This window comes from Ictalurus punctatus, chromosome 18 (assembly GCF_001660625.3).
Source record: "Ictalurus punctatus breed USDA103 chromosome 18, Coco_2.0, whole genome shotgun sequence".
NCBI classification, from domain to species: domain Eukaryota; kingdom Metazoa; phylum Chordata; class Actinopteri; order Siluriformes; family Ictaluridae; genus Ictalurus; species Ictalurus punctatus.
The window spans coordinates 7,768,886-7,793,131 of record NC_030433.2 but is presented as its reverse complement, the minus strand read 5'-3'; the positions used below and the strand labels follow the sequence as shown (position 1 = coordinate 7,793,131).

Sequence of the window (24,246 nt, the reverse complement as noted above, 5' to 3'; positions counted from 1 at the left end):
TCGGCGATCAGATGAAGGGCTTCACCTCCTCTACTTCAGAGCAGAAAGTCGGAGAATCTGATTACGGCCGTCACTTTGAGCCGCTCTCGCTGGAGCACAGCCGAGAGATTCATCAAAACCTTGAGATCTCAGGCAGGAAAGCGAGACACCCCAACTGATCACATCCTTCAGCGAGAGACTGTGTTACCTGGCCTTCTGGAGAATCTCCTCCCTGCTCACACTTACTCGTCATTTCATTTCACCTAATCATCGGTAACTGGACTAGTTGGTGTCACTGGATTGCTTGTGCTCTGGGGTGTCTGTAATATAGATTATAGATTACCTGATTTCTAGGGGGGGGGGGGCGGGGGGGATGTTGGATGGAAAGTGACGAGAAAACAAACCTGGCTGCTGATTAACTGAGACAGAACAGTCTGGACTGTAAGATCTAGAGGCTTCTGAGAAATTTGAGAGCTGTGCACTTTATTATTTTTTTTCCCTGTAGCAGCTTTAATCCGGAATAACTATAATAAAATAATATTTTAATAAGAGAGAGCTCACTAGCTTGTTGGAGTTACGTTATTGATGCCCAAGGAGAAATTTGGAAGCTGTGGCCTTTTGGAGAGGCCAAGTTTGGAGAAAGGGGTGTGGCCTCTGTCAGATTTAGCGGAGCAGGCATGGTCCGGTTTCGAGAAGGGGGTGTGGCCTGTGTATGGGTCAGTTTTAGAGGAGGCATGGTCAGTTTTAGTGGAGGGGGTGTGGCTTCGGCATGTATCAGTTATAGACAAGGGGGTGTGGCCTGTGTATGTGTTGGATTTAGAGGAGCAGGCATGGTCAGTTTTAGAGAAAGTGTTATAAATGCAAAAAACATGATTCTTCCTAATATGATAAAGGATTGGGATTTGTATCTCAGAACCACTGGTATTGGGTTACGAAAAAAAAAAAGAAGGACTAAGTACTGGAGCAGCTCTAAATCATTTTAATATTCAGTTGTTTTTTTTTTTGTTTCTTTTTTTACATATTCAAGAACAATGCATATAGGTCTGAAGTGCAAACATCTCTGAGCACAACCACCATCTCGCTGTCTTTACAAAACAAACCGAATAAATTAGCGTTAATGTAAACCACAACACACACACAGTAGTAACTGCATTCTCCGTGTAGAAGCAGAGGAGACTTTCTGTCCTCTAAACTAAGTCTGAACTCACTGACCTAGAGCTGAGCTGAACGTGTGAGCCGACTCGCACGTCTTCCTGAAGGATGAAAAAAAATAAATCACAGCACGCTATGGATTTCCACATGTATTCACAAACAAAATAAAACCACCTCAAATTCCATCCACAGCTCTATAATGGAGTACACTATTTGGCAAATAAAAATCTGAGTGCATAATGTGCATGGCATTTTGCAAGTATTACATTCAAGATAAAACAACTTGAGGAGCGTTAATTCGAGTCTCGGTGCGTCCTCCGTGATGTACAGCACGTTATCAATAAATACGTAATAAATTTATAAACCGGGATTAAGAAGCTGCCCGATGCCTCGTTAGTGTTTTCCCAGCTCGAGTCGTTTGGAACCGTTGCTAGCATTTTAATGCGTTTAGTAGCAAATATCTTTTACAGTTATTTTTTTTTTCTTTTCTTTTTAAAGAAGCAGTTTGTAATTTTCTGAGCCCTCGAACTGCAGTTAAAAACAGACATGCTTTTCACGTCGACCTAGACTAAAGATATACGTCTCGTGTTTTTGGCTGGGGGCGGAGCTAACTTCTTGGGTCTGGAAAAATACACACGTCTAAAACATTCTTGAATAACAAAACTGTCCAGGTCCAGTGCATGACGATGTTGTGACTCTCGGCGTGTCTTTAAAACGATGAGGGCTACGAACACACATTTTTACAAACTGCTCCTTTAAGTTTAAAGAGAAGTTCTAACACTTCTTTACCCATAACTGAGTCATGGATCGCTTCGGCACTCTCGGCCTGCACCACTGGAGTTAGAGGTTTCTGTATTGCACCAGTAAGGAAGAACATTGACCGGAGGAATTCAAAAAAATAAACAAAAGCCCAGACCGAGCTGGTTTAGTGCTTTTCCTTTTCCTCTCTATGTAACAGAGTCCATGATGAGAGGGTCGCATCAGTATTCGGTGTCTGAGCCGTCCGCCGGTTCCGTGTTGCGGGACAGCATGTAGTTGTCCATGTCTATAGAGGGGCAGTTGTGGATGGAGTAGCGCAGACGCTCGGAGAGCACGGCCTGACTGGTGTAGGGAGGGAGACGCAGCTGGAAGAAACACGTCTGGGCTGTGGGGAGACCGTTCATGGGCTGCAGGGGAAAATAAACCAAGAGGATGCTAGTAACCCCAATGATGCTTAATCCACCTGCAGGAAAGCTCCTAATCCCTAAACCCCTAAACTAATCCAGAAATCTCCGCTAAATAGACTTAACTTAAGAAAATTCTAAAACTAGGTTGGGGATTGGTAGGATATTTCTGGATTCACATTGTGCCTAATTAGGGATTAGTAGTTTTCTGGATTTACTTTAAGACTAGTATGGGATTACTAGCGGTTAACCTATTTTTAGGGATTAATAGAGTTTTGTGGACTCACATTTAACCTACTTGGGGCTTAGTAATACAGGTTCAGAAGACTACTTGGCACTACTGAGGCTTGATATGAATCCAGCAATATCCTACTAATCCCTAAAAAGACTTAATGAGTATAGGAAACTGTACTAATCCACCACTAGGTTACATGTAAGTCCAGAAAATTCTGCGAACCTCCAATTCAGCTTATTCTGTGTCCAGAAAATTGTACTAACCCCCAAATGTGTTTAATCTAATTTCAGAAAACCACAGTAACTTCAAACCAAGATCAATCGATCGAAATATAACAAATGTACTAATCCCCAAATGTGCTTATTGTGAGTCCATAACTACCTGGACATTGGTAGAGTTTTCTGAATACAAACTAAGGTGACTTGGGGATTAGTAGGGTTTTCTGGACCTGTGTTAATTCTTGTTAGGGATCTTCTGGACTCACATAAAAGTTGGTTGGATATTAGTAGCTTTCCTGCACTTGGATTAATCTTAGTTTGTGGTTAGTATGGTTTTCTGAAATTAGATTAAACACATTTGGGGGTTAGTATGACTTTTTTTTTTCCTGGATATATATTCAGCATAGTTGGGGTTTAGTACAGTTTCTTTACAGACACTAAGCCTTCTTAGGGATTAGTAGGATATTGCTGGATTCACATAAAGCCTCATTGGTGATGAGTCCTCTTCTGAATCTGTATTACTAAGCCCCAACTAGGTTAAATGTGAGTCCACACAACTACTAATCCCTAAAACTAGGTTTAGAATTTTCTAAAGGCAAGTCTGTTTAGAGATTAGTTGAGTTTTCCAGACTCACCTTAAGCTTAGCTGGGGATGGGTAAGGTTTTCTGTACTCGCATTAGGACTAGTGGGATTTTTCTGTACCCACACTAAATCTAGTTGGATATTGGTCATTTAAGGCCAGAAAACCCTACTAATCCCCAACACATCTTAATGTAAGTTCAGAAAGATTGAAATCTAGTTTGAGATTAGTAACGTACTCTACATTAGTAAGGCCTCTAAATCTTGTCCTGTTGCAGAAGGTTAAATCATAATTACTTTACTCCTGGCCCTTACTAACCCCCATTTAGGCTTAATCTATATCTTTAGGGTCAAATCTTCTGCATGTTGACAAACAAACAAACTCACTCACCCGGTCCACTTTGATGATCTGAAACTTTTGCATGATGTCAGCCGGGTTGGACGGCAGCCTGGAGCGTCCGGACACGAAGCGCAGGAAGAGGACTCGCTCCTCATTGGTGAACTCCTCCAGGCTTTGCCAGAGCCAGCCAATCAGCTGGTGGTTGGCAGTTATGTCGCGGTAGCGCACCACCTTCTTCAGCATCTCTACAGAGACCTCGGGCATGCCGCAGACGAGCTGCTCCAACTGACGCGCCGTGAGAAGTGAGAGTAATGGCACGGGGATGATGGAGGACATGCCGTCCCTCACCGCAGAAACCTAACACACACACAATCAGTGTAAGATATACACTGGAGTAAACATTAGCTCAGGTTTGAGATATGTCTAAAATGCTTGCTAGCACGGTAATGCTACAGCTCGTTTTCACCTGACTCAGCTCATGAAGTGTTTATTACCTGCCGTGTTAACTCAGCGTGTGGCAGGAAAGTGGACCGAGTCGCACTGTGCCAAGCTGTTCGTTATTCTCCTGCACTTTACCTGTCTGTCCATTTCGTGTAGTCGATACTCCAGCGCTCGCTCCACGTACTCCGCCCTGTTGGAGAAGGTTAGCGGGAGGTTATGGCCACCGGGGACCACCGGCACCAGCTTCCCGTCCGCACTGTGGGCCACGAACGAGTCCAGAGGAATCATCTACAGAGAGGAAATCCACTATTACCTTTAAAGGCATTCCTGTATGTGGGTACTCTCCAAAAAAATTAAATTTAGTGTTCACGTTAATGGGGACATGTATAGCTCCACCCACTTCAAATTTTGCCAGAAGAATATGGAAAAAAAAACATCTTAAAATGAGTTAAATGTAATAAAAAAATGCCCAACAACCCCCCCCCCCCCCCCCACCCCACCCCCCTTGAAATCAGCTAAACAAGTCTGGCTCTAAAATCCAGCCCAGCATCTCACCACAGTGAAGTTGTCCTCGTTGATGCTGCTGTGGTCAGGGTTCAGGATGTCCTGAAGCGAGCGGTGTGTGAGGAGGTCCACTTCCTCCAGGTCGGCTCCGCCCAGAGGGATGGCACACAGCTGTTTCCACACCCACGGAGCCAGGTGCAGGTCCAGGGGCTTCTTCGTGCGAACGGCCACGGCCATCAGGATGCCCAGGAACCGGAACTGCAGCATGTGCTCATCAGAGATGGCCGCCGGGTTCAGGAGGAACCTGAGACACACACGCAAATGCTCGCTTGTTTTCAGAGCATCATGGGTAATCATAGGTCTGCTAAAAGGAAATGGTACAAGGCCTGTTGCAGGCGCACGGTAACAGGAATCCGGACACAGACGCAGTTACAGGTGTGTGTGTGTGTGTGTGTGTGTGTGTGTGTGTGTGTGTGTGTTTGTGTTACCTATCTGTATTACTGCCCACATCTGCAGAACTGTTGGGAGTGCGAATGAGTAAATCCACCACTCCAGACTGCAACTCCTGAGAAAGAGAGATAATAACTAAGAGATAAGTAAGTAAGGGGAGTAACACACTCCATGTTGTGCTGTTATAGGAAAATAATCAACACCGGGGTGGTGTGATGAAGCGAAGACTTCCTGTTACCACTCTGAAGTTGATCACTTTCCAAGAACGGTCATGGTTTATTCCTCTTATACCACAGCAAACTTGCTGATGATGAATTTTTATTTTATTTATTTTTATATTTTATCCGTTTGTAGTTACTCTGTGGTATGACTAATAAACGGATACAATATGCTGTTATCCCCGTCGTACAGCAGTAAAGAATTATGTGGAGAATGACCTGGCACATCTCGGTGACCGTGTCGTCGAACACTCCGCCCGCGTCGTCGGCTCCTTCTCCCACCAGCTTCACCTTCCAGGCTCTGGAGGGCAGGCGCAGCTCCGTCGGGTTCACGTTCACCACCTGCTTCGCTATCTGCACAAAAATGGGCTTACTGGTTCGCCCCCTGTGGACAGAGTGAGAACATAGATTACATTACAAACCATTCATTATTCGGAAAATAATTCTTACTCCTCGTAGGAAACTGAGGAAAGGATTTGCTTGTCGTTTAATATGTGCCTTGTTTCATTTTTCCAAACTTTCTCACCGTATTCTGGAATAATAAGCATCATTTTAAGTGAATAAAAACCGCTCTGAGTGAGTGTGTGTACCTGCTGGAGATTCTCTTGACAGTGATCTGGGGCCCGTACGTCTTGCCCTGGGTCATGGTCCGGCCGATGGAGCGCACCAGCGGCAGAGTATTCACTTTGGGCGACAGAAGGCCTCGGATATGACCGTGCACTATGGCCGCCGTGCCCGAGCTGTAGCGTGAGGAAGAGACCTGGACGCAGAGAGCAGCAGGGTTACTCACGCTCGGATGTCGAAGAGCAAACGCTCCACATGCTTAACGTGGTGCTTAAAGCTAAAACAGACAGAACAAATGGCGCTCTATATGCATACAGTTTTCTCCCTCTAATAACTATTTATTATAATTCACTACTTTATCTCTGTGTATGATTTAGAGCGGTCACAATTCTACATCTAATGACCCGTATATACAATAACTAACGAAAATTACCATTATTTTTATCCTTTCAGTCAAATTCTGCGCTGCAAATATCAGTGACTGCTTCAACTCGTCAGTGCTGGTGAGTTAAGCGGGATAATCCTGATTAATAGGTGTGCGCTACACGGTTTTAATGTGCTCCCCTTCACAGCGGGTGCTTCTTTTCCTCCACGTTGTGCATTACAACCGTGTAACGCACACCTAGCCGTGGATTACCCTGTACATATCGCCCAGCTCAGATCTTTACAATATATAAACGCGAAAAACGGACTTTCCATTATGTTTTTGTTCAGCTAGATCTACTGTATAAGATCATGATGCTTCATCTGTTCTAGCTGTGGTGTGTGTGTGTGTGTGTGTGTGTGTGTGTGTTTGAGAGAGAGACACACCTGATTGCAAGCGTCCAGGTTGAGCAGTCTCCAGGACTTGTACATGAGGTCAGAGAAGTGGTAGAGGACTCGTAGCCGAGCGCTGAGCTCTTTGGGAGTGCAGTCCTTCAGGGTGTTGTACTGCGGAGGAACGTTCTGAGGCAAACCGAGCTGTAGTCCTGCTGAACCTGCACACACAAGTGTGTGTGTGTGTGTGCGCGTGTGTGTGTAAGAACTATAAAGCAGTACTACGTGTAACCCTACAATCACGATAACGAGCAAAAACACAAGTTCATTTTCTACATACTGCCATGATACAGAGCCAAGATTTCAACATTTATATTAAGATTTTATGCAATAAGTTACGACATACCAAAGCAACAAATCCAAACGATCGATTCTGCTAAACGTAGGCTAAACGTTTCGGCTACTGCGATTTCTCATTGGAGCTAAAATAAAAATGCAGCACAGGCCACGCCCACAAGCAACAATGTTGGCAGTAGTTGATAAGTCTCTGTTAATTAGACACCGTTATCATTTTCCTACTATTCTTTTTATTCGCTATTTACCCGATTTTACTTTTTTACCTTGAGGTAAGTTAATGTATGAGGCGTTTTAAAAAATTTTTATATATTATTTTTTATTTCCCTTTATTTGTGATGCATCTAAACTGGCACCAGTGTGGTCTAGTTTGTTAGTTTTATCCTGTTAGTGTTGCTATACTTCAGCACAGAATATTCTTTCTTACTTAAAGCTACAATTGTGATGATAACCCTCGGTCAGGTCTGTTAAATATTCATCTGTAAGTCTGTTTGTACGAATAAGTCGTTATATAGTGGTGTTTAATGCTAAAACCTTGAAAAATCTCCACATCTAATGAATTGTCTCAACACTATGTTAATGCTTTAATGGATTTTTATTTTAATGCTTTAATTAAGTTATTTTAGCACTATGTGGATACTAGTGGACCCTTCCCTAACCTTCCTTCAGTAGCAACATTAATGCGAAAAGCACATATAACAAGCACGAAAACTACCACACACGTGATTGTGTTGTTTTGTCTGTAATCAGTGCTGGACTGCAGAAATGTGTGCGCGTGTGCGTACCTGAGCCCCTGGATAACGAGGGCGGCGTTGTCCACGCAGCGCTGTGGCATCGACCAGCCGAGATCTGTTTGATGTTTTTGCCTTGTAGAGCCGTGACCAGAGTGGGTTCCTTCACTGGACTTGAGTGACCGAGACCCAACTGTACACACACACAGAGACACTGTTACGATGGAGGAGTGTATATGTGTATACTTGCCTGTGTGACATACAGGTGTGTGTTTGTGTACCTGAGCCTCACAGTTGCACCCCCAGGCATACACATCCCCGGTGTTGGAGAGAGCGAGGATGTGTTCGCATCCCACAGCAATGTCCTCGATGAACACTCCCTCCAGAGCGGGAACTACCTGAGGCCGGTTGTGGTTCTTCAGCATGGAGTCGGGTAGCCCGATCAGACGCTCTGAAATCACAAACACGTGCAATAACGTTACTATAGAAATTATATATATATATATATATATATATATATATATATATATATATATATATATATATCACACACACACACATACATACAAATTCTATAAAATAAAATTTCAATACTACTCTGAAACAGTGCTTGGACCCCTTATGATTGCAGCCATTTAAAAAAATTGTTATACCTTGCCCGAACGTGTACACGTGTCCGTCATTGGCCAGCACCACCGAAAAGTGAGTTCCACACCCGACCTTCTTCACGCCTTTATTACACAACGTCTCCACTTTCTGTCGAAAAACAGCACACGCAAGACTGACGCATCACTCATGGATCGTATTTTATTATAAAAAACAATCCCCTGCTTATGTCTATTGTCCGAGAAACAGATAATTAGCATGCAGTAAGTAAATCGGCCTGCACCTGGAACCATGCAATACGGACCGTTTATAATCGGCCAGTTTATTACAATTATTATGTTAGGCTAACGAGCAGGGATGTTCCCCGGGTGATAAAATAAGATTATAAGCAGTACCTGGGGATAGCACTTGACCGTACAGGGTCCTGTACCAAGTTTCCCATAATCCCCATCACCGAACGCCCAGAGAGTCATCCCGTCCGACGAAAGAGCCAGCGTGTGATTGATACCGCACGACACCTGAGCACAGGAACACAGGAAACACACTTCTCGCTGTAAGTCTGTGAGAGCATGCACGATCTAGCATCTACAAAGCGTAAGCTCCTCCCCTCTTCCTTCACCGCTGGAGAGTCCTTCCGTGAATATTAATTGAGCTGTTACTATGGAAACCATACCGTATTAGAAGGGCCGCATTAATATAAACCAGCTCTGAGGAATAATAATAATCTCCCGATAGTCACTACAGCTACTTGCCTGTCCGATGTGGTGGCCATCGAGTGCCGTGACCCTCTCCGGCACCATCTTGTTGGAGGTCGACCTTTGACCCAGGCGCCCCGAATCTCCGCTGCCGAACGTGAAGAGTTTCCCGTTTGCCGTGACCAAGGCCGAGTGTTTGAAACCACACGCCAACTACATGCAGCAAGGGACATCAGAACAGTTTCAAAGGAAAATCTTTTCATGAACAAAAGGTGTTCCATTTTTATGGAACACAAAGTGCTTTCGTATTTCTGTGAACGAAAGAAGTTATTTAAATTTTTTTTTTTAATTTTAACGGACGAACGTCTTGCATGGCACGTTAACGCATGTTCAAGGGCGTGGATGTGTATGCGCATGCTCACCTGTACCACCTCCTCCCCCTGCAGAGCCTCGATCTGTTTGGGTCGTCTCTGACGCTCGGTGTTGCCGTGACCCAGTTTCCCGTAGTCCCCATCGCCCCAGCTGAACACCTCGCCCGTCTCGGTCAGCGCCAGAGAATGGCCGTCCGAACCGTACGACGTCACCAGCTGAGTGACTACGTATCCTGGAGGGGGGAGGGGTCAGTTAATACCAGAGAGTTCAACACACCTAAATAACGGTCGATCATTACAGATTCACATGCTGATTGGCTCGCGGAGCTGCTACTCAAACCGAGTGAAGGCTGGAAAGTCTGTAGTTATGCGTAGGAGGTGTGTGTGTGTGTGTGTGTGTGTGTGTGTGTGTGTGTGTGTGTGTGTGTGTGTTACCCTGTAGTGCAGAGATGAGTGTAGGTGTGTACAGGTCATCAGAGTTGCCCTGCCCCAGCCGGCCGTAGCTCCCCTCTCCTACCGCCAACACAGCGCCGCTCGACTGGACCAGGAACGTGCAGTTCTGTCCACACACCACCTGACGCACCCACACACACACACACCCCACTTTCAGCAGAATGTACACAAAAAAGTGCTACACATATTGTACAAGGAAATGTTTAGTTTTATGCGATACAGGAATTTTAGAATAAACACCAAAAAAATCCTCTTAATCCGTTTCTCTCTCTCTCCATGTCTGTCACGCTCTCCCTCTCTGTCCATCTCTGTCTCTTGTCTGTGGTATAGGTTATCAAGGCATAGGTGTGTGTGAGTGTGTGTGAGTGTGTGTCATACCTGCTGTGTCTGAGAGAGGGAGGGGGCGAGAGTGGGCACAGAAACATTGGTTCCAGCTTCGGCAAGCTGCCCGTGTCGTCCATTACCCCAGAGATACACCTCACTCTTCCCACCCTGCTGCCAGTCCTGCACACACGATATTCATTGGATATGATGTAGTAATTGTTATAGTGTAGTCTGTGAAGTACTCTCACTACCCCCTGCATCCTACTCGTTTAGGAAGCGTTCATAGGGTTCATATCAATGTCGATTTAACAAACTGTTGTTTTCATTTTGAGAAACTTTTACTGTACTTTAGCAGGTTGATAAATAAAACGACGCAGGTATATTCATCGTATATTCATAAGAATTTTCTGAAATGTCTACGGTGGTGATGGATGGGAGGGAAACTCCCAGAACTGAGGGCCGTTAAAGAAGTGCTCACAGTTTGAGTCTTTGCATTTGGTGCAATTTTTATTCACTAAAAAATGAAGAATAGGAAGTTTCAGATAAACCAGGTCGCCCTGAATGTTTAGGGGTTTTTGTTTTTTTCTGTCAACAAGAGCGTTAAGTGATGGAGAGCTGCTACAGAGCTGACCTTGACTGAGCACACGCTTTCTGGAGCTGACAATGATGAATGAGACAAAACACACACACACTTACCTCGGGTCTGCTAGTGGCCCACGACATGAGCTGCTCATCCATCATAAAGCTCCACTTACTGTTATCCTGCAAATCAAAAACGCCAAACCGGGTCAGAGGAGCCCACAGAGCGAAACACTAAAACACGCTAATCACACTTCACAACCTTATCGTTTCTATAGTAACAGCTCTTTCACAAGTTTCTGTAGGTCCTTGTTTATGGAAGGAGTCTCCAGTGTAAGAGTTTACCCTTCACTCTCTTCTACTCCTTCCTTTCGGGCTGACTGACTCACCAGTGCTCTGGAAGTGGCCGTGTCTCCGTTCTGCTGAAACTCAGGCACAGTGAACTCTTTGGGGAGGGAGGTGGAGCGGGCAAAGGCCTCAGCGCTCTTCACTGTAGTGGAGAAGGTGGAGAGCCAGCTCCACTCAGAGCGCATGGAGGTGACGGTGGGGTCGTGGTGCGGAGGAACGGGCTCGCGGCTCAGAAGCTGTTCCAGGTTCAGACCCACGGCCAGAGAGGACAGGCTCTGCAGGAAACTGCTGTGGACCAGCTGATCTCCAGCCGTCACGTGACTCTGAGAGGAAACACAGATTTCTCAATACGCAGCCGATTTGCAATCCGTGCCAGATGAATCATCAGAAATGAGGGAGCTGGATATTATGATTATTGTTGTTGTTGTTGTTGTTGTTGTTGTTGTTGTTATTTTTCTCACCCTCTCGTAGTTGTACTGCTCCTGCAGCAGAAGCGGGAGGCGCTCGAGGAAGACGGCCATGCAGGGAGCTCGACTCAAACCCTGGATTCCCTGAGAACGGAGCACGGTGCGACATGACGCCAGGACGTGGTTCTGGGAGATCCAGTCCGGACTGCAGCGAATCAGCAAGATGTCCTGCCGGGAAACAGGAAATAAATCGGCTCCTCCTATACTGATCATAATAAATACTTGTACATGCTGCATACTTACAGCATACAGCCAGCCCCCTCTACTAATATTGGCACCGAAAAGCACTGAAAATGTCCATTTCCACCATAAGGGCAATAATAAGTTCTAGTCAACTGTAGGGCTGCAACTAACAATTATTTAAGCGGTTAGTTGGCCGATTATTTTTCCGATTAATCGGATGGAGGTGGGGCAAACTTTCAGTACCCTTTCAGGGCTCCAGCCAAAAAAAAATAATAATCTATTTCCTATAATCTATAATCTGTTTTACCAGCAATAGCTTGTCCTGCTTTAGCACAAAAGGTGCAGTACATTTTCCCATCATCATAACGTAGCCAAGCTGATTTAAACTGTCTTGTCGGGATGGGAGCTGCAGGGACGGGAGAAGACTTGATTCGCTGCGCTTGGCTGTCATCATGTGTAAAAGATTGCACACCGATTGAAACGGGCTGGGATGACTCAAATGTCACTTGAGAACTTTCACTGGTCGAGTTGGTCTCAACATCGTTGGCATCTGATGTAGAGGAGGCAGGGTTTGGACGGGCAAGGAATGAGAAAAAGTCTGATATTTTTCGTTTGCACATTTCGTTTTCTTTTCAGCTGGATAAAGTTAGTTAACTACGCAGTTAGCTAGCCTACATATAACGGATAAATTCAAATTCCAACAAACTAACCCACATTAAACTAAATTAAACACCTTTAATAAAGTTTACACTTCCAACTTTTTAACCCGATAAACGTGACGTTAAACCTGTTTCTGTTCATCTATACAGCCGACGCTTCAACCCCTGCAGGACGAGAGTGCAGAGTTTATTTATTGGATACCATACAGGAGTGCACGCGATAGGGCAGGTAGACACAGGCGCAAGAGGAGATGAGAGTTCAGTAGCCTTACACAACAAGACGTATCGTAATTTCTATTTAATTTGTTTTTCAAATTTTGTTTGTGGGTAATGGTGGCCACTGGCACCTGGCAGAAAAAACATGGTTGCTGTAGTTTAATTTGTTGCTTTTTGTGCATCTATAAAAATAATGCATATATACTATTAAATAAATTTTAGATATGGAAGTGATATATGTAACATTTATTCTATAGTATTTATGCATTACTTTTATGGATGCACAAAAAGCAACAAATTAAACTACAGTCCTACATTAATAATAAAAACTCACTTTCACTGCCCCTTCACTGTGTTGCTGTTGCTCGCTGCCTTTAGGAATATTATTTTACTTGTGTTTACTTTTGATCATAGTGTTTTAATTAGACATTATAGATCTTACTCACGCTCCCGCTTTGTATCAGCGCATCAACACAGTGCGTGATCAGCAACACGGCCTTATTGCTAACACATCACTTACATTATAATAACAGAATTTACACTGCAAGTGCGCAAATACAACATATAATGACAATAAACTTAAATTAAACTAAACCTTTTAAGCCGCTCGCACTAGTTTCCCCTGCCCCTTACACACAGTGGAGCATTTTGGATATAATCATAAGTTTGTGCTTGTGCAACACTGTTTGATTTCCATGGTGTTTAATATAAAATGCCCTCCTGCCTTAGAGGACTTTCTTCCTCAGTCTCGTGACGATTTCGCCTCCGTCTGTTGGTGACTGAGGTCATGTTGGGAATAAAAGGTAACGCTGACAGAAAGTAAACTGAAGAAAGTCATTATCGGTGACTTTGGGTGTTTGCTAATGCTAGCAAGCGTCTTCAGTTTGCCAGACACTACTGGAACTTCAAATGGGATCGGGTTCTATGGTCAGATGAAACCAAAATAGAGCTTTTTGGCAATAAACACCAGAGGTGGTTTTGGTGCACAGAGAGATAGCCATATGGAAAAGTATCTCATGCCCATGGTTAAATATGGTGCTGGCTTTGGGGCTGTTTTCTGCCAGAGGACCTGGACATTTTGTTAGGATACATGGCATCATGGACTCCATGAAATATAAACAGATATTAAATGAAAACCTGACTGCCTCTGCCAGAAAGCTTCAAATGGGCCGTGGTCGGCTCTTCCAGCAGGACAATGATCCAAAACATACATCAAAATCAACACTAAAATGGTTTACTGACCACAAAATCCTGCCATGACCATCCCAGTCCCCTGACTTGAAACCCATAGAAAACCTGTGGGGTGAACTGAAGAGGAGAGTCCACCAGCGTGGACCTCGAACTTTGAAGGATCTGGAGAGATTCTTTATGGAGGAACGGTCTCAGATCCCTTGCCATGTATTCTCCAACCTCATCAGGCATTATAGGAGAAGACTCAGAGCTGTTATCTTGGCAAACGGAGGTAGCACAAAGTATTGAATAAAGGGTGCCAATAATTGTTGCACACCTATATTTAACAAAGACTTTTTTTTGGATAAACCTGTGTTGTGTTTGCAATCGTTTGATATCCATGAGAGCAGAGTATTTTTTGTGAATATTTTTTTTAACAGTTTAAACAATAAAGACAATTTTTCACAGCCTTCTTTGCTCATATTCACCAAGGGTGCCAATATTAGTGGAGGGCACTGTATATACAGCATACATAGTGCAAACTTACTCCATACATACTGTCTGAAAAGTGTAAAACCGTTATTTTGGAAGAAGGGTTACCTTTGACCTCCCGGAACACACGGCAACCCCCACAGTCGGTATCCACGTGGTACAGACAACCGAGCCCAACCCCGTCACTACAGTCTGCAGGACTGAACCATCCTAAAATGGGGGAGGGGGAGGGGGAGGAGAAAGTCTTTAAGTGTTCGTGTTAGAGCGTGTCTTTGTGTGTTACTCAGTCAAAAGAAGAGACTCACCCTCAAAGACCAGACATTAATCAGGCCGCCGATTCCTCCTGAGATCAGAGCGAGTCCACTGGGGCAGAAGGACAGCGTCTTTATCGCCGTGATGTGTCCGCTCAGTCTGAACACACACTTAGCACTGCCTCGCTGTACACACACACAAATTATTTTATTTGAATCAGCAAAGATGCCAAATTAAGTATGCTCATTAAGAGAAAGAAATTGGTGTGTGTGTGTGTGTTTCTGGACAAAGAAAAACACACACCAACAGTGTGAACAGAAAGCTCAGTCCTCCATCCAAATGAAATATAATAAATAAATATATAAATACAAAGTGGTGAAAGTGAAGTTGATGCCCGAGGCGCAGCTACAGAAACAGGAGAAACAGGCTCTGACCTTGACCACACCGCTTCTGTCCTGACTGCTGGAGGCACTGAGGAAATGAGGCACTGACACACTACTGCCCCCTTGTGGAACAGTCCACACATACAGGAGGCCATTTTGGCATCCGCTGAGAAGAGGGGAGGAAGAAAAAAAAGATTACTACAAACAGTGATGACACTCTCTGGGTTTTATAACAGGTGTCTTCAGCTACGTTTTTAGTATTTCTTTTCGCTTGTGAATCGATAGTTTTTAAAGCTTTCGATTTAAAGTTGTAAACAGATTTGAGTCCCAGGATGGACGTGTAAACACTGGAGCGAGATTCTCCATCATACACACACAGCATGGCCAGTTTACCATATGATAATAAACACCATCATAAACCAAGCCCTAAAACACACATTTACATCAATCACGCCTTAAGCGTCCATCGTATGCACTATATTCACATGAAACGCATCATGTATTCGGACATGTTTTAATTATAAATGCATAAACTGCTCAATTTAGCATCAAATGCATATTATTTGCATAGATCAAGTATAATTTCTCCACATGCCGATTATACCGCAGCTCTGTTGAATTCTGGATTCTGATTGGTCAGAAACCTCACAGATAAAATTGTAATGATAAAGGATAATGAAGATTTTGCATCCATAGGTAGCTCTGGGTGTGTGTGTATGTGTATGTGTGTGTGTGTGTAAGTGTAAGTGTAAGACTCACATGGCCATCATAAGGCGTGGGTCTGGCCCGTGTCCCGGTAGAGGACACCATTCCGCGGCGTTCACCAATCCCGTGTGGTAGAGCGAGTGCAGGACGAGCCATGCTGCGCCCGAGCGTCCCCAGACCTTCACCACCTCCGAGCGGCCCACCGACAGCAGCAGGTGACCTGTGGGGTCCCACCTCAGAGCGTTCACACTCTCCTGCCAAAATATACAGTGTTTAACATGATGAGGGGTGACTAGAGAAGTGGAAACTGAGTGTGTGTGTGTGTGTGTGTGTGTGTTCATGCACCTGGAAAGCTGTGAGCAGTATCGGCTGCTCCATGTCGTAGCTCTGGGCCGCTCCCAGCAGGATTTTCCCGTCAGGGTAACCAACGGCAAAAAGTCTATCAGCACTGAACCACGCCAAACACCGAGGAGCTGAGAGAGAGAGAGACACACACACAGAGGGACAGTGAAAGAGTAAGAAACAGAAAGAAGGAGAGGGACAGTGAGAGAGATACAGAAAGGAGGGATGGAGAATGAAAGACAGAGAGAAGAGTGAAAGAGAAAAGAAACAGAGAGACAAAGAGGAAGATAAAGTGAGAGAGAGAAAAAGACGGAAAGGGAAAGAGAAACAGAAAGGGAGTGACAGACAGAGAAGGAGAGGGATAGTGAGAGAGAAAGAGATATACAGAGAGAAGGAGAGGGAAAGACAAGAGAAAGACAGAAGGTGAGAGAAAGACAGACAGAAAAAGAGTGAAAGAGAGAAAGAAACAGAGAGAGAGAGAGAATGAGAAGCGGAGAGACACCAGAAAAGAGAGAGAGAGGGAAGGAGAGACCGAAAGAGGCAAAAAGGGAAAGAGAGAAACAGACAGAGAGAGAGAGAAAGGGAAGAAATAGAAGTAGAAAGAACAGATATTATAAGATCATTTAATGCAGATAAAGTGTTGATGTGCAGTGGACTGCTATAATATAGATTATACACAGAATAAAACACTCCATCTCATGCTGCTGTAGGAAAATAATCCATGTCAGGGTGGTGTGATGGAGCAGAGTCGCTGTTACCTGTCCAAACACATCATCGAGAAACGATTCTCACCTTCACTCCGGTGGCAGTGAGGCAGTGCCGTGCTCTCCACCCGTACTCCATCTGCACCGTCCTCCATCACCTCCATCCAGCAGAGGGAGCCGTTGAGGTGGCCCACGAGCAAGCTCTCTGTACCTGCGCTGGTCAAGGTGGAGCTCTGAGCCCACGTCATCGCTGTTACCCACGAGACCTGAGTCTCCACGTGAACCTGAGAGCCTGGGATGGAAAGAAACTCAAGAGTCATGACATGCTTATTTGTGTGTGTGTGTGTGTGTGTGTGTGCGTGCACGTTCTTACCACGGACAGCACAAATGTAGATGTGTTTGCTCTGGAAGGTGGCTAGCAGTGTTCCTCGTGCACTCCACATCACTGGAGAGAGCAGGTGAGTTCCCACAGAGGCTTCAGAGCCGGGAGACGCCTCGCTACACACACACACACACACAGACACAGCAATAAATTTGCAGGTCCAAATCATACATATTCAATACAATACAATAAAATAAAATACAAACCAAGCGTGCGTGTGTGTGTTACCTGCCGCAGGTGTGTGTGTGTAGCAGGTCAGCTGTACTATGAGAGATATCCCATAGACACACTGTCCCATCCTGTGAGCATGTAGCCAGCAGTCCTTGCTCTGCATTCCACGTGCAACTTGTTACCTACAAACATTAAACGCAACTATAAACGGATTAAAAAATAATAAATAATCCATGTCGTTTTTTAATAAATGAAAATGTTTTTACTCGATGGCAAATTGCCATCATACAAAAGGAGACTCTTCGGGAGGGAAAATTATCATCAGTGTCTTCATGGCACCACCTGCCTCCTGTCGCTGATTAAATTCCTGTAACAGAGTGTGTTAAGATGTGGTCTTGTACCCTGTTGTGGTGAGCCTCCAGTTTGCTGAGAGGACACAGTCGCAGGTCTCCGGCCGTGTCACTGTAACTCTGAGGTCTGACGGAGCTGTCTCGCTCCGACGCTGCCAGCGCCTGCACCAGCTGCTGAGCCGCCCACTGCCGGTGCCCGCTGTTGAGGCGGGCGGAGAGGGCGCAGGCCGCCAGAGCGTTGGCCAGCTCCAGAGATCCGACGCGTACGGTGGCCTGAGAGAGACACGGGCCAGGAGTAAGGGGGCTGCCCGATTCTGTGAAAGAAAGGCGTAGGAGTGACTTATCTGTATAATATGACCACACCCAAGCTGCTCATGTGTGTGTGTGTGTATGTGTATGTGTGTGTGTGAGCGCGCATGTTCGTGATCTTCACCTTTAGCCTCGTTGGACTCGGATCTTTCTGCGCTGTAGCGATACCGAACCCGTTTCTCGGTGAGGAGCGACACCAGGCTCTGTGTAACCAGGAAGTTGGGGAAAGCGAGCTCTCTGGAGTCATGCCCCACGCCAAGACGCCCTTTCTGCTGGGGGTCACAGATTGCTCCCAGATTCACGCCTGTAGCAGCAGCCATCAGATCCTGACGATGCAGACATGTCATATACGTGACTCGACGCTACTACAGACTATTCAGTGCAGTGTGTGTGTGTGTGTGTGTGTGTATACTCCACACAGCAGGTGAGGTGAGATTAAACACTGGTTAAGCCGACTTTACCTGAGTACAGATGTCCACTAGCTCCCTGTATGCTGTGGGGCTGTGAGACACCAAGCTGCCGATAGCAGAACTGAGAAAAGACAGGAAGGCGGAGCTTGAGCCGGCGCTCCCTGACACGCGCACCCTGTCCTGTTGGTCCACCTGGACACGCCCGCTCGCGGCCAGACACATGAGGCGCACCAGGATTCGGATATCAGCCAATCCCAGAGCCTCTAATCCGCTGGACTGACTGCACACTGAAGTACTGAGAGGCGCGCACACGTTAATTAAGCATCAGGCATCGTCTGAGCATCTTACACACACACACACACACACACACACACACACACACACACGTCTTACATGGATGCGGTTTGGGACAGGGCCGTGAGCACCATGCTGTATCCCAGCAGGACCTGCGCAGTGGAAGTGACTCGACGTAAAGCTTCCAGTCTCTGCTGAGCCTCCGTCAGAGACACGGCCTGCTCCCCAAGAGACAGTAACGCCACCGCGGGCTTCAGCTCCGTACTCGTCACACCTACACACACACACATGCAGATATTACTGTACAAAGCAACGCTTTATCACACAACCCTGTCACTGATTATTTTATTTCTTTCTTTAGTTAATTGTAAAACCAAGATGCCAATATGCTAATATGAACAACTAAGCTAACGTTTTGTATGTAGCTTATTCCTGATGCATTGTCAAGTTTCATGATACAGATAACCCAACACACAGAGAAAATAACAGCTAAAACTTTACATTTCTCTGGTATTTTTTATTTGATTTTGTACTCATTTTTATGAGTAATCGCTGATTATGCTTTAATAATAACCAAAAGTATTCCTAGACCACAGGAACGATAAATTGGGATTCGTAAGGATCTAAAATTGTATTTTTATCAGATGTTCCTTCACCATGAGCTCGTGAAACTCTTGAAAAGTGTGATCAATGTGTGTGTGTGTGTGTGTGTGTGCGTGCGCGCTACCTCGGCCCTGCGCGTGTGTGTGAGCGGTGCTGAGGGCTCCGAGCGGATCGGGTTCGGTGAATGGGATCGGTTCTGGAATTGGCTTCTTCTGACTGAGTCCCAGCGGCCTCAAAAGCACGCCGAAATCCTCCAAGCCTGTCAGACGCTCCGGGTCTGAGCTGTCCTGCTGCTCCCACTCATCTAGAACAAACACGCACGCACACCACTTTACCCATAAATACTGTCATCATCATCATTGGAAAATCAGTGCTGTATATAAAAAGTAAACTAAAAAAGACTAAAAGTGTACATACCATCAGATGTGCTGTCCAATTGGCCAATCAGATCAGACGCCATTCCCCTTGTTCTGGGGGGGAGGGGGAGGATTAGTACGACAAACCAGTCTTAACGAGAGAGAGTGACACGTACAAAACGCCAAATAATAAATTAAATAAATAATCTAATAAAAAAACCGATGCATGAAAAAATGAACCAAATAAATACATGAATAAAAGAATGAATGAAAGAATAAACACGCAAACAAATTAAGAAATAAAGTGCAATACTTGAACGAATTAATGAATAAATAAACTTCATAAATAAATAAGTTAATAGAATTAGGATTAGAAATTTGGGGATTATGACAAAAATATCATTACAAATCTCGAGGACATTTATATGACACGATATGTTTTAGATCAGATTAAACTCTCAGTATAATGTTTTAGAACAGATTCAACTCTGCAAAGTTTTACATCGGATTAAACAGTGTAAAGTTTTAGATCAGATTCAACTCTCTCATGTGGAGATATTGATGTGTTTCCCCTGCCGCTAGCTCACCCGTGGTGTTGATTATCCATAGCTCTCAGGTTGGCACTGAGGTATTTTTCCCTGCAGCTGGAGCACAGGAGGTAGTACGGACTCCCCGAGCCGCACTCTCCTCCGAACCAGCCGTCCACGTAGGCGCCATTACTACGGTAACCACGGCGACCGGCGCTCTGCCCGCAGCCCGGGTGGTGCCTCTTCATGTGGGCGTTAAAGTGCAGCGTCAGAGTGTTACACAGCTCACACTCCACCATCTCACGGGTCTCCGTGTGCTCCTCTACTCCCTGAGAGAGAGCGATGGAGAGAGAGGCAGAGATGAAGTGAGACAGAGAGAGACAAAGATAGACAATTGATGTAAAATGATAAAAAGCGACATTTCATCTATTTTGTTCCTAAAATAAATAAATAAATACAAAATAAACATAATTATCATGTTAGCTATCATCATGCAACCTTAGACTCAGGTTCATTTATAAAATATGGTCATCTTGGGCGTGTTTCAGTCGTCAAAATAACTTCATATAAAAAAGAGAGGGAAAGCAGTGACAAATAAAATGAGAAAAAGTAAAATAATAAAAGCACAACAGAAAATAATGCACACAACAAAAAGTCTAGAATGTTCTTATAGTACTGAGTGAGTGAGTGTGAATGCGGACGTTCTCTCAGCACCTCTACCATCCACAGCGTGTCCCTGTCTGAGGCGATAAAGTCAGGAGTGAGAAGTTCCTCATAAGGTTCCTCCTGGTACGGTTCATCCATGTAGCCCAGCTCCACCTCCTCCTCGGTGGAGAACGGGTGCGTGTCTGCGCGCTCTGGCCAATCGCATGCCGAGTCTGGAACAACAAACATCACAGGACGTTATAAATGCAATGTATATCAGTCGGGCTATTATAGCTACGCACTCCAAGCAATGGAGAACCAAGGCTCTAGATTAAGGTGACACTGGTGCTACACCTACATTTATACTGAACTTATATGCATATATACATATATATATATAAACAAATGTTCCCCTTATAGTATAATACAGAAATTGTAATGCATGAGTAATGTTCATACAGATGTTTTTTTCTAATATTCTGCAGCGTATAGTCCGAAAATACGGTAATAACTTGGTGACTGATCCAGCACCTGATCTCCTGAAGGAAGCACGCTGACCGGAGCGCTGTCTCCGTGCTGGAGGAGGCCGGTTCCGTGTAAGATGGACGTCCAGGAAGTTCTCTCTCTCCACCAGATCCAGGCCGGCTAACATACTGCGATGGACGCACACACACACATGCAGGGAATATGTGATGATGGAATTTATAAAACTCTCAGTTCAGTTCTTCAGCTGTGTGTGTGTGTGTGTGTGTGTGTGTACCTCTCGCTGGGTTCTCTATGTACCGTCGGAGATTCCGGACACTGTACGGTCTCGGGTCCATCTGAGGAGGGTGTGTGTGTGGTGTCGGCTGCTGATATGCTCTCTCCACTCTGCTGTTCCTCAGTCAGAGGATTCTCCAGCATCCAGCTCGCCAGGAGCTCCACCGTAGCCGACTCCACCTCACCCGTGACCCCTGAGGCAGAGGTCAAAGATCAAAATTTCTGAAATAAATTTTAATGAATAGAAAAAAACCCCCAAAATAACAGTTTTTAACAAACGTACCTGCAGATTCCATAGCTCTGTAGATGTGTCTCACAGAAAAGCCCATTTCTAGCAAACGCACAGGAACAAACATTTGTGGTGGATCTGAAAAAATAAAGAAGGGAAAAAAACCTCATAAAAACGTCAAAATTCAAGCATGTAAATATAATAAATGATGCAAATATAGTATCTTAGTATCAAGTGGCAGAAATGTTTAGATTCCAAAATGTAAAAAGAGGTTATCTTCATGCACAAAGTGAATTATAAATTAGTGACACACCACTGAAATCCATCCAATACAATTGTTTTTAAAAAAACAACGGAAAGTTAACGGCCGAAACCATGGCGCTGTTTAATTCTGGATTGTGATTGGTCAGGAGGTGTTGATTCATTTCCCTGTAACAGCACCTCTGACAGTAGTGCAGGATTATATTAACATGCTCTGTTCTGGTCTCTTCCTGTCCTCTCGAGTCTTACCCACAGGGGTTCTGGTCTGACCGCACGGCTCTAGAAAGCTCGTCTGCTGCTCCACGAATCCTGTGCAGGGGACGGAGCCTACTAGGCTGATTGCCGGGGGCAACATGGGGCTGTGGACCAGCCCAGCCAGTGTGGGGAAGCGAGCCAGAACCATGCGCCTGCAACGGCCACAAGCAAACACACACACACACACGCACGCACACACATGCAAACAGAGAGAAAAAGAGCTGCTAGCATGAGTCACACTGACACAAAGGCCACATTCAGCCATCAGCACAAATCCTGCCTCTCTTCAGCCCCTATCCTGCCTCACTCCTGCCACTCTTCTGTCTCTTTTCTGTCCCTCTCCCGTCTCTCCCCTGTCTCTCTTCTGTCCCTCTCCTGCTTCTTTCCTGCCGCTCTCCTGTCTCTCTTCTGTCTCTCTCCTGTCTCTCTTCTGTCTCTCTCCTGCCGCTCTTCTGTCTCTCTCCTGCCGCTCTCCTGTCTCTCTTCTGTCTCTCTCCTGCTTCTTTCCTGCCGCTCTCCTGTCTCTCATCTGTCTCTCTCCTGTCTGTCTCCCGCTTCTTTCCTGCCTCACACCTAACCCTCTTTCCTTACACCTCTTTCATGCCTCTCTTCTGCTTCACTCCTTCTACTTTCTTGCCTCTTTCCTGCCTCTTTTCCATCTCTCTCCTGCCTCCTCCACCCTAAATCAAAAATCGTAAATGATCGATTTATCTATCAAGTCACTGTACTTCCCAGACTACAAGAATGCTGGAAAAACTGCACACATGTTGCTTATATGAATGCACAAGGCTCTGTTTATCATGAATAGGTGTAACATTTGCTAATATTTTATCGTAAAAACGATTAGCAGAATGAAAATTTTCAACCAGCAGGTTCCAAACTCCACCAATGCGGATTTTAATATAATTTCACTTCAAATGTTAGTTAAAAGTATTTACTTTTAACTAATATTTGCTGCTTTTTTTAATGTGCTGTAACGTAAGCAAGAACAGGAACTAACCTGTTAGGACTTTCCACAAAATTAAAATGTCACCATTTGAATAAAGAAATAAACAGCAGAAAATGACTCTGGTATAAGAGGAATAAAACACGTGGGCCACGCGGTTATAGGACCATAATCGACAGTAACTCCGCTTCATCACATGGTACTTTAAAGTACGGTACTTTATTGCGTTTGGTTTTTATGGGCTCATTTTCAGAAAAATTATATAACCAATGATTTCATTTTCACCTGAATGAATGTAATAACACCGTTTAAATAAAAAAATTGTAATAAAACGTATAAATTGTTGTGCTGTTGTGAATGTGAGTGCTGCTTCCACATATCTCCTGCAGAGAATGTGCCGATGTCAGGGTTTAGATAAACATGCTGTTGGGGTTAAAGAGGTTAGAGAACACACAGGCATGTCTGCTTTTCCTAACACACACACACACACACACACACACACACACACACACACACACACACTCACCTGCTCTCTTATCCACAGGAACCAAACTGTGAGTCTCATCTGTGCAGCTGTCTGATCTGGAGTAAACACATCCAGCCAACATCAGACAGCTGACTCTAAGTGTGTGGGTGTGGGTGTGTGTGTGAGTGCATATAACTGGATAAAATAATCACTTCTTTTAAAACTGAAAGAGCGTAACAGGATTAAAGAGTGATATAATTATTGAGGAAAGGCTTCTGTGCCAGTCGGAGATGTGTGTGTGTATGTGTGTGTGTGTGTCTTCTACTCACTGCAGGATGCTGATGGGAAGGAAAGGGTTAAAATTGTCCAAGCCGTCAGCCTGTAAAGCGGTGAGGAGGGAAGACGTCAGGTCGTTGGTGGAGGACGACGTCGACTGCCCGAACGCGGCGGTCACGTCGGAGGCGTTGCTGTGCAGAGACATGGAGCTGGACGACTGGGACACCGGCTGAGACGTGCCGTGACCTGTGGGGGGGGAATAAAGCACGTGGTGGGTATGAAAAATATCACTAATTGTAGCATAGAGAATAAAAAAACATAGAAGAGAATTTTTACACCGTGCCTAGTCTTCAAAATGAAGGGAGGACATTTC

The 24,246-nt window shown here is 44.9% G+C and overlaps 1 protein-coding gene and 1 long non-coding RNA gene across 8 annotated transcripts in view; one reads left to right on the top strand and one right to left on the bottom strand.

Annotated features, from left to right (window-relative positions):
* LOC108278594 (uncharacterized) overlaps positions 1–14,345 on the top strand; it is a 54,210-nt gene extending 39,865 nt beyond the window's left edge. Inside the window, exon 3 of the long non-coding RNA XR_008398288.1 lies at positions 11,533–14,345. This is a non-coding gene — a long non-coding RNA (uncharacterized LOC108278594). The remainder of the gene's footprint in view (positions 1–11,532) is intronic.
* The window catches only part of LOC108278564 (probable E3 ubiquitin-protein ligase HERC1), a 61,106-nt gene continuing 37,798 nt past the window's right edge, over positions 939–24,246 (bottom strand). For 6 of the 7 annotated variants that reach the window (XM_053687749.1, XM_053687754.1, XM_053687750.1 and 3 more), the window contains exons 41-80: positions 23,927–24,119; positions 22,180–22,337; positions 21,724–21,807; positions 21,442–21,634; positions 21,213–21,334; positions 20,751–20,914; positions 20,097–20,365; positions 19,571–19,623; positions 19,278–19,457; positions 18,650–18,824; positions 18,308–18,551; positions 17,971–18,172; positions 17,589–17,851; positions 17,245–17,369; positions 17,008–17,132; positions 16,723–16,926; positions 15,934–16,061; positions 15,643–15,842; positions 14,935–15,049; positions 14,554–14,685; positions 14,357–14,458; positions 11,523–11,696; positions 11,103–11,384; positions 10,831–10,896; positions 10,189–10,314; positions 9,793–9,931; positions 9,409–9,590; positions 9,044–9,199; positions 8,687–8,809; positions 8,339–8,441; positions 7,967–8,136; positions 7,740–7,878; positions 6,655–6,821; positions 5,871–6,040; positions 5,500–5,665; positions 5,101–5,177; positions 4,664–4,916; positions 4,244–4,396; positions 3,719–4,024; positions 939–2,297 (exon numbers count right to left, since the gene is read on the bottom strand). In XM_053687749.1, the coding sequence (XP_053543724.1) occupies positions 2,112–2,297; positions 3,719–4,024; positions 4,244–4,396; positions 4,664–4,916; positions 5,101–5,177; positions 5,500–5,665; positions 5,871–6,040; positions 6,655–6,821; positions 7,740–7,878; positions 7,967–8,136; positions 8,339–8,441; positions 8,687–8,809; positions 9,044–9,199; positions 9,409–9,590; positions 9,793–9,931; positions 10,189–10,314; positions 10,831–10,896; positions 11,103–11,384; positions 11,523–11,696; positions 14,357–14,458; positions 14,554–14,685; positions 14,935–15,049; positions 15,643–15,842; positions 15,934–16,061; positions 16,723–16,926; positions 17,008–17,132; positions 17,245–17,369; positions 17,589–17,851; positions 17,971–18,172; positions 18,308–18,551; positions 18,650–18,824; positions 19,278–19,457; positions 19,571–19,623; positions 20,097–20,365; positions 20,751–20,914; positions 21,213–21,334; positions 21,442–21,634; positions 21,724–21,807; positions 22,180–22,337; positions 23,927–24,119 (6,569 nt within the window). In that variant the 3' untranslated portion in view covers positions 939–2,111. Of the gene's footprint in view, positions 2,298–3,718; positions 4,025–4,243; positions 4,397–4,663; positions 4,917–5,100; positions 5,178–5,499; positions 5,666–5,870; positions 6,041–6,654; positions 6,822–7,739; positions 7,879–7,966; positions 8,137–8,338; positions 8,442–8,686; positions 8,810–9,043; positions 9,200–9,408; positions 9,591–9,792; positions 9,932–10,188; positions 10,315–10,830; positions 10,897–11,102; positions 11,385–11,522; positions 11,697–14,356; positions 14,459–14,553; positions 14,686–14,934; positions 15,050–15,642; positions 15,843–15,933; positions 16,062–16,722; positions 16,927–17,007; positions 17,133–17,244; positions 17,370–17,588; positions 17,852–17,970; positions 18,173–18,307; positions 18,552–18,649; positions 18,825–19,277; positions 19,458–19,570; positions 19,624–20,096; positions 20,366–20,750; positions 20,915–21,212; positions 21,335–21,441; positions 21,635–21,723; positions 21,808–22,179; positions 22,338–23,657; positions 23,714–23,926; positions 24,120–24,246 lie in introns of all 7 variants that reach the window. The other variant, XM_053687755.1, reaches the window with a different exon arrangement.